The sequence below is a fragment of the Gymnodraco acuticeps genome, unplaced genomic scaffold, assembly GCF_902827175.1.
Source record: "Gymnodraco acuticeps unplaced genomic scaffold, fGymAcu1.1, whole genome shotgun sequence".
NCBI lineage: Eukaryota > Metazoa > Chordata > Actinopteri > Perciformes > Bathydraconidae > Gymnodraco > Gymnodraco acuticeps.
The window spans coordinates 15,120-24,981 of record NW_022991875.1 but is presented as its reverse complement, the minus strand read 5'-3'; the positions used below and the strand labels follow the sequence as shown (position 1 = coordinate 24,981).

Below are 9,862 nucleotides of genomic sequence, written 5' to 3'. Positions count from 1 at the left end.
ATGTACATCCAGCCCACACGCATCGATAGTTTATAGTGCTGGTTTCATTTCATAACTGCAACCACATGCCCTTTGTGGTCCGTGTGCACTGTACTGGACTGGAACAGCGGCTATTTTTTGGAGAGCAGTGGATTAAAAATAAACACCAAACAAATACTATAACCCCAAATAAATTAGTGTTAGAGTATAAAAAAACATCCATGTGCTGCTGGGAACCCATGGGACTTCTGTCTCTGCTCCTAATTAGAAGGCTAATTATTTTTATATTGTGTGCTGCCGTGGTGATATTGCCATAATAAGGAAGGCGTAGCTCAGAATAAAAAACAGGGTAATTGCCAAGTACACATAGGAATTTACCTTGATGTATTTGGTTCGTACAAAAACACAACTTGTAAGAAAAGGACGATATAAATAAAACAACGATATAACAAACTATATAAAGACAACTTGAATACCATTACGTCTATGTGAGTGTATTAATCTGTGCTGTAGTGTGAGGGGGAGCTGGCTGTCCTCGTGCTGAGTGCGCAGACAGCGGTGGATCCAGTTTGCTGCGCGCACTCAGACGCACGGACTCATCCCGCTTGCAGGACTTGGAGGAGGACTCTCGTTCCCGTTCTGCTTTCACCGAGCTCTGATCCCGGGTCTTTGTCTCCCGGCGGCGAGAAGACCACCCGCACGGGAGCAAAAGAGAGTAATAACCACTTTCTGCGTTTTGTATTGACTGAGAAACTGAGAATCGGGACTGGACACTTCTTTTTTGAGGGGATTGTATTTCTCGCATCTGTTCTTGGAGCGCACACGTCTTTTTTCTCTCCAATGGATTGTAATACACTGGAAGTACCCTGGGAATTAAAGTACTGTTAAGTCGCTTTTTGATCGCCAATTTTGTTCCAATAAGGGTTTGAGTTTCACATGGAGAGGAAGACGATGATCCTCCCGGTGCTGTACGTCCTTCTGCCTCTTTTGGGTAAGTTTCACTGGCTTTTGTATTACACCCCACATCTGTCCGTTTGATACTAATTCATCTAATTAGTGTGCTTGATGTTTAGTGGCTCTATTAATAACGGCGGAGCCTGGCAGTGAGCGCGTGCGTGGAGGCTAATGTAGTCCAAAAACAAATCCGGATCTGTCGTCAAAACAATAATGATGTGCAATCTCTCAAATGCACGTTTCATCTGTAACTGGAGGATCGCAAAGTTGTATGAAACTGCGTTGGTCTCCTCAAATGTGAAACTAATATGTGTGGTGTGACCTACAGCAATTGTCATGCCAATAGATTCAAAGGCTTTATTCTCATATGCACAGTAAATGGCAATGGACATCTTAAGTCCAGGCTCTTCCAACAAAGCAATACGACATAAAAATAAAAAACTGTCTTCATAAAACTTGGAAATGTACTGCGAACTAATTAGCAACAAACCAAAAGAGGCATGTTTGATTTAGACTTGTATTATTAGGCTAATTATTATCATTAAAATAAATGCCTCCTCTGTTCTGGAGAACCGCGTGCCAAGAAAATGCACCACACTGAAAAAACTGAAACGTTGATTTTAATTAAATGTATTATGTCAACAAATGTCACATAACTGTATTAAGTCAGTTGAAAGTAGTCCAAATAAAAACACATTAGGTTCAACTTAATATTGTCGCTTTCATCTAATCGTATACACTGTACTGTGAGCTAATTAACATGCAGACTTATTTGTATTTGATCAATCATTACAATACATGCCTCCTCTGTCTCCAGATGTGTTTCGCGGAGGAGAGCCTGCAAAATGTACTGCACTGAAAAATCTGTATTAACTGTATTATGTCAGCAGATTTCACATCACTGCATCAAGTAAGTTGAAAGCAATACTATAAAGTAGTCCAAATAAAAACACGTTAGGTTCAACGTAACATTTTTGCTTTCAACTAACCCTAATGCAGTTATGTAAAATGTGTCGACATAATACCTTTAATTCAAGTAATGATTTCAGTTTTTCCAGTGTACAGTAAGCTAATTAATCAAGGTCAAAAGTCAAAGTCAATCTTTCAGTTTGTGTGTACAGACAGAGAGATCGAAATACCGTTTCCAACAATCCTGAATATAAAAACAAATATATATGAAAATATGTAAATACCTATATATATACAGAATCAACAGACACATTTATACATAGGTCTATGTATACATTAAAGGTCACCTATCAACATGTGTCCCCTCTTCTTCATGTCTCTTCTACATCAACATGTGTCCCCTCTTCTTCATGTCTCTTCTACATCAACATGTGTCCCCTCTTCTTCATGTCTCTTCTACATCAACATGTGTCCCCTCTTCTTCATGTCTCTCCTACATCAACATGTGTCCCCTCTTCTTCATGTCTCCTCTACATCAACATGTGTCCCCTCTTCTTCATGTCTCTTCTACATCAACATGTGTCCCCTCTTCTTCATGTCTCTTCTACATCAACATGTGTCCCCTCTTCTTCATGTCTCTTCTACATCAACATGTGTCCCCTCTTCTTCATGTCTCTTCTTCATCAACATGTGTCCCCTCTTCTTCATGTCTCCTCTACATCAACATGTGTCCCCTCTTCTTCATGTCTCCTCTACATCAACATGTGTCCCCTCTTCTTCATGTCTCTTCTACATCAACATGTGTCCCCTCTTCTTCATGTCTCTTCTTCATCAACATGTGTCCCCTCTTCTTCATGTCTCTTCTACATCAACATGTGTCCCCTCTGTGGAAAGAGACTCTGAAAGTTTCAGGAACAAAGATTCTCTCTCTTTTTGATCCATTTCTATAAAAACCTGTCTGAAAATGAGCTGATCAGATTTTGGCCACTTTATGATGTCATAACGATATTTTGTCTTGTGTCACCATTAGCCAATCAGCAACCAAGGTAACCCCCCTCTTATCACCTGCATCTCCTCCTAGAGCACCATTAGCCACTTTCACACCAAGTACTTTGCCGTACTTAGTGCCGGCACTTAGTTCCCCCATGGAACTAAGTACAGATCGCGTTCACACCGGAATAAGTTCCCTGAGGGAAGATTACGCAAATGAAGCCGCTGACGTCACTTCTTCTTCTTCTACTGAAGTCTGCCGAGTAAATCGCCAGAACGCCGACACCTCCTCATCACTCCACCGCTCTCATGTTGTTTTTTTTTAAACAGAGGGGATTATGGGATGCTGCAATGATCTGTTTGGTGTTTCAGCCAATCAGAGACAGGCTCTGTATATATCTGAGACCTGTAATATATTGATGAAAAACAGTATAATAGGGGACCTTTAAGACATAAATAAAAGCACAATTATAAGTTTTATTTGACCGATCCTTACACTGAATGCGTCCTCTGTCCCCAGATGTGTGGTGTTTGGCGGAGGAGAGCCTGCGGTCCGGCCGGCTGGACTGTGTGCGGGCCAGCGAGCACTGCCTGAAGGAGCAGGTGTGCAGCACCAAGTACCGGACCATGAGGCAGTGCGTGGCCGGAGGAAAGGAGAGTAACTTCAGCATGGTGGCCGGCCTGGAGGCCAAGGACGAGTGCCGGAGCGCCATGGACGCCATCAAACAGAGCCCTCTGTACCACTGCCGCTGTAAACGGGGCATGAAGAAGGAGAAGAACTGCCTGCGCATCTACTGGGGGATCTATCAGACATTACAAGGTGAGTTCACTGGTTTCAGGGAAAGTTACCGTCAAAAACACTCCAACGACCAGAGATTTCGATAAGATTCAAAGGGTGTATTGTGGTGACCACCTTTAATACACTGGGTTACATAATCCACACATGGAACTAGAGTTGGGGGTATTGTTTCCACACGGACATATATGTGGTTACCTTTATATGTTGTGTGCCCTCCTGGCTCTTTCTTTTGTTGTCCCGGGCTGCGACCCGACAACACCTGCATTTCTGCTGCTCATTAAAGACAGTTTTGCACCTTCGATGCACCGCCTCCGACTCCCTTTCTCTCGGCACTACACTGGATCACGTAGGGGTCACCAGTGTAGTGCCGACATATAAAGGTAACCACATATATGTCCTTGTGGAAACAATACCCCCAACTCTAGTTCCATGTGTGGATTATGTAACCCAATGTATTAAAGGTGGTCACCACAGTATTGCCATATGGACACAGTAGCAGTAGTGTATGGATCTATCAGACATTTTTACTGTCAAAAACACGACCTGATATTTTGATCAGATTCAAAGGGTTATTGTTACATGGACACAGCTATATGGTGTATATCAGACATCAGAAGGTATGTTTTTACTGTCATAAACACTCCAAATAACCAAGATGTTGATAAGATTCAAAGGGGTTGTTGTCCTATGCATAGAAGCTGTAAGTGCATGGATCTATCAGACATTTTTACCGTCAAAAACACTCCAAAGAACCCGAGATTTTGATCAGATTCAAAGATTCAAAGGCTTTATTGTCGTATACATAGTGGCTATATGTGTATGGGTCTATCAGACATTACAAGGTATGTTTTCAGGGACATTTTTACTGTCAAAGATCTGAGATTTAGATTAAATTCAAAGGGTTTGTTGTCATATGGGCACAGCTATAAGTGCATGGATCTATCAGACATTACAAGGTGGGTTTACTGCTTTCAGGGAACTTATCCGTCAACAACGTTTTTACTGTCAAAGATCCGAGATGTGGATTCAATTCAAAGATTCAAAGGCTTTATTGTCATATGCACAGAAGCAGTAGTTATGGCAATGTACATCTGAAGTCCCAAGCTCCTCCAACAATGCAATTGAACAATAAGAACATTACAAATAGTGCAAGAAGAAACAGACGAGATTATGTTGATTTATCCTGATCAGAGTCTAAGCTTTATATACCTGCTTTTCTCCAATGCACAAAGTCCCTCATGTGTCTGTGTTCAGCCACATTTAGAGAACAGTTCATGTAAAAAGGACATTCCCCATAGGTTTTCTAATGTGCTCTGTAAAGGGGTTGAGAGGATTAGTGGCCCCCTCCCCTCGCAGCATCATGACTCTCCCTATACCCTAGAAAACACAAAAGAAAAGTAGCACACAGCTCTTTATCCGTATATCAGTCCAATGCAATCACGGACAGACACTCAAAAGTGAAATGTGGCCCCCCTTACAGCCAGTAGGAGAAAAGTCAGAACAATGATGGTAGTGGATTAGGGCTACATTTTAATTCTTTTTTTAGATCTGATAGACGTTTTTTTTTCTGAGATTGAAGTCAAGATTTCAGAATTTTGAGAAAAAGTTCGAATAAAAAATGACGGAATTAAAAAAAAATTATGACATTTGAAAACAAATTATGGATTTTTGAAAAAAAAGTCAGGATTTTTATTTTATTTTTAAAGGGAGAATTCTGAAAACAAATGAGGATTAGTGGCCCTAGCTCCCCCCCCCCCTGTAGTATGGACTTGGCCCCCTCCCCTCACAGCATCATGACCCTCCCTATACCCCAGAAAACACACAACCAAAGTAGCACACAGCTCTTTATCCGTATATCAGTCCAATGCAATCATGCACAGACACTCAAAAGTGAAATGTGGCCCCCCTTCCAGCCAGGGTCCTGTAGAGATGAGACACTTTTTGATCTCCTAAATCACTTTCCTTGGAGCTAATGGAGCGCGAAGCCCCTCAGCGCTGGCAGTGCCATCTTTAAGTGTTGATCATAGCAGGGGGGGGGGGGGGGGGGCTTTTAGTTCCTAAACTGCATCCAGACCCATGACTCCACTTCCAGTTGCGCAACACAGCTGACCAACCTGCCTAATCAGGCGTGGTGCTGTGTGCCAGCGTGGATATCGACTGACCCAAATAACCCTGTCACATGCAGGCCAGTGTGAGGGGGGGGGGGGGGCAATGGTAAACAAAAAGGGGGCTCCAAATACAAACGTATATCCAATCCAATCCAACTTTACTTATATCGCACATTTAAAAACAACAGAGTCGACCAAAGTGTTGTAAATCAATCATTATATAAAAAAGCAGAATAAATACATTTAGAAAAAACCGATAAGACAAAAATAAACGTATGTAAAAGCATCCATCTCTCTATCTATCTATCTCTCTCTCTCTCCCTACCTACCTACCTACCTACCTACCTACCTACCTACCTACCTACCTACCTACCTACCTACCTACCTACCTACCTACCTACCTACCTACCTACCTACCTACCTACCTACCTACCTACCTACCTACCTACCTACCTACCTACCTACCTACCTACCTACCTACCTACCTACCTACCTACCTACCTACCTACCTACCTACCTACCTACCTACCTACCTACCTACCTCCAGAGATGGGGTCGTTACTAAAAAAAAGTAATATATTACATATTACATATTACTTTAAAAAAAAGTAATATATTACACTACTTCGTTACTCTCTACGTAAAGTAACTCGTTACTTTACTCGTTACTTTACTCGCAGGGTCGACCCGCCCCTCCCTACAGGCAGATCACGCAGACTGCGGCGCACCTACAGTGTGCGCGCCACAGTTTTGCCTCTGCGAGACTTCACTTGCCCCCAGAATTACTATTGCATTAAGGAAGACATAACATAAGTCTTTCTTTTTATATGCTCTAAAATAGGCTACCAGCCACACAACAAGCTAACAGTCTGTGAAACGTCAAGACACTCATTAATGAAACCAGTTCAAGACGCATTATTCTTATCATTCTTTTTGAGCGCAGTAACGGTAAGGTATCTAATTACTTATTTATTTAGTATTCCATAACTTAGTAACAGAGATGGTCAAACTAAAGTGGTAGAGACATGGCAGAATTCCTACAATGAAGCGGGGCATTGAACTGTTCACCCGTGAGAGGGCGATCAACAAAAGAGAGCGAGCGGCCCGTTGAGGGAGTTTACAGATGAAAAGACTCAGCCATGTTTATGCAGCACTGCACGCGGAGATGTGGTCTCGCAAGTCGCGCAGATTACATAGGCCTACATGTATATAAACCATAGACTGTAAACCTGCGGCGGAAACCCCTCTTGTCTGTCAGTGAGTGTGATTATTTTATAAAAGTAACGAAGTAACGCGTGGCGGGGCAATGTTAGTAACTGTAGTGTGATTACTAAATTATAAAAGTAACGCGCTACACTACTCGTTACCAGCAAAATTAATATTATTACAGTAACGCGTTATACCCAACTCTGCTACCTACCTACCTACCTACCTACTTACCTACCTACCTACCTACCTACCTACCTACCTACCTACCTATCTACCTACCTACCTACCTACCTACCTACCTACCTACCTACCTACCTACCTACCTACCTACCTACCTACCTACCTACCTACCTACCTACCTACCTACCTACCTACCTACCTACCTACCTACCTACCTACCTGCGTACCTACCTGTGTACCTACCTACCTACCTACCTACCTACCTACCTACCTACCTACCTACCTACCTACCTGCCTACCTACCTGCCTACCTACCTACCTACCTACCTACCTACCTACCTACCTACCTACCTACCTACCTACCTACCTACCTACCTACCTACCTACCTACCTGCCTACCTACCTGCGTACCTACCTGTGTACCTACCTACCTACCTACCTACCTACCTACCTACCTACCTACCTACCTACCTACCTGCCTACCTGCCTACCTACCTACCTACCTACCTACCTACCTACCTACCTACCTACCTACCTACCTACCTACCTACCTACCTACCTACCTACCTACCTACCTACCTACCTACCTACCTAATCTAAACATCTCCCTCTCTTCCCCGCAGGTAATGACTTCTTGGAGGATTCTCCGTATGAACCCGTGAACAGTCGTCTATCTGACATCTTCCGCCTGGCTCCCATCATAGGTAAGAAGGAAAACACATCTATGTCCCGAGGAGCTTTTCTCTCCGAGCTTCCAAGCTGTGCATGTTCTCAGCGAAGGTTATCTGTGTGTCAGTATCCTCCCTCTTCCTCTCCGCTATCTGTCTTTGTTTTCACCGTTTGTTCTCGATGTTGCATGCTTTCTAGAAGTGAGCTTGCACAGGGAGATATAGTTCTGAGTCTCATGGAGAAGTGGGTAAACGCTTCACTGCTATTGGTGTGTTTGTTCTGTGTGGAGAAGCTTCCTCTCGTGGCAGTTTGAACACACTTGTTGAAAAGAGCGAGTAACGTGGGAGAGCATGATAGGCATTATTTGTGTGTGTGTGTGTGTGTGTGTGTGAGTGTAATGCTGTGGACGGCCTGTAGATGGCGATGTTATTCCCTTCTTCACAGCTGCTCAGGTACGCTGTTGTAGTGGGTATTCAAGAGGCTGGTAGGAACAATCATGCACACAGTTTGCCATTATCACACTGTGCTGTGTCCAATCAAAACAGACACCTTCTACCTACACATATCCACAGAACAAGGTGGATAACGTTTTGTTAGAGAGGAGCCTTTCTCTGTGTGTTTTCTCTGTCATGTTTTCACCTCACAATAGCCTGATTTGCCCTAATTCAATAGTTCTCTCTGGTAGCGTGAGATCATGTGGGAGGTGTGAGACAGATGAACAAATCGTGGCCTCACGACCAAATTGCTTCGAAAAGGAACACAGGTTTGAGATGACGGGTTGTTTTGTAAACCCTATTCTCTCCTCTTGTATAAAAAGACACTTTCAAAAGAGAAACTGCTCCATAATGCACTTTATATTTCATCTGGCTCTTAGTGTGCCGTCAGTGCTGACATGGTTCACATCAACAACCATGTAGAAAGTGGGAACAGATAGATTGATGTGTTGTTCATATAGCGATGGCTCCTTGTTTATGTTCAAATACCTCTGTTGAATGATAGCTTTGCAGATATGTCTCTTTGTCAGAGATCAGAGAGCAGCATATCGGCCGAGTCTCTCATTAAAGGGCAGCTACTGGAGAGTAGGGTTACAATTATTTTTGTTTATATTTTCTTTTGCATGATTCATCATTTAGTTGAAGAAATACAACACACACACAATTGCCCAGAGCCCAAAGTTCAGTCTCACGGTTACACAAACAAGTTAATTAACTTATTAACTGAAATATTGTCTATCTAAACTGAAAGTATTAGTTAGGAGCCCAATCATGAATGGTTATGAACAGGACCTGTAAAATCCCATTTGTTATTTATTTTAATTGTAAAAGTAATTTATTTCTGATTGTTTTGTAAAAAAACAAACAAATTAACGAGGCAAGTTTATTTATATAGCACTTTTCAACACAAGGCAATTCAAGGTACTTTACAAACAATGAAAGACATTTTTTATTTAGACAAACATATCGCTGATGACGATGACCTAATATTTTATTTATAAGGAACATGTGTGCTAGAGGGGGTAGGACCAGAAACGTCTTTTTAAGCTTCTTCTTGCTGTTGAACATGACAGACTATTTGAGAATTATTATTATTTTGAGTGAGAAAAAACAAGAAAGAAAATGATATATATATATATTATTATTATTGTTGTATGTTTTGTTTCTGACATGTTCAATAAATTGACATTCATGACACATGAAATTATCACATTTGAAAATATGGTACTGGCGAACTTTGACAATTTTACTTTCTACATTTCTTGTTTTGTTATCATAGTGCCTCGGTGTCCTTCTGTTTCCAAATGTTTTTGCCTTTTGAAATAAAGAAATACACGTGAGCTTTCATCAGAAGCTTTTGAGTTGAGTGGGTTCCTACTTGGGTTGTTTTGATTTGAGAGATGGCTACAGGCTGGAGAGGCACAAGTATGGGTGTGTGGTGCAGTGGGTTGTGCGTTGGTGTTGGGATCAGGGGGTCACAGGTTCAAACCCCACTGCAGTCAGCATGTCGTTGTGTCCCTGAAGACACTTCACCCCAAATAGCTCCTGTGGGGATTGCCCCCAGTATAGAG

General features: G+C 42.2%; 1 protein-coding gene across 1 annotated transcript; it reads left to right on the top strand.

Moving 5' to 3' along the window:
* Nucleotides 1-562: 562 nt before the first annotated feature.
* LOC117535468 (GDNF family receptor alpha-1-like) lies at nucleotides 563-7,832 on the top strand (the record flags this gene model as incomplete). Its single annotated transcript, XM_034199930.1, has 3 exons — nucleotides 563-970; nucleotides 3,353-3,652; nucleotides 7,752-7,832. Coding segments are annotated over exons 1-3 (436 nt in total), but the record flags the coding sequence as incomplete, so codon positions are not given.
* Between the last annotated feature and the right edge of the window lie 2,030 nt (nucleotides 7,833-9,862).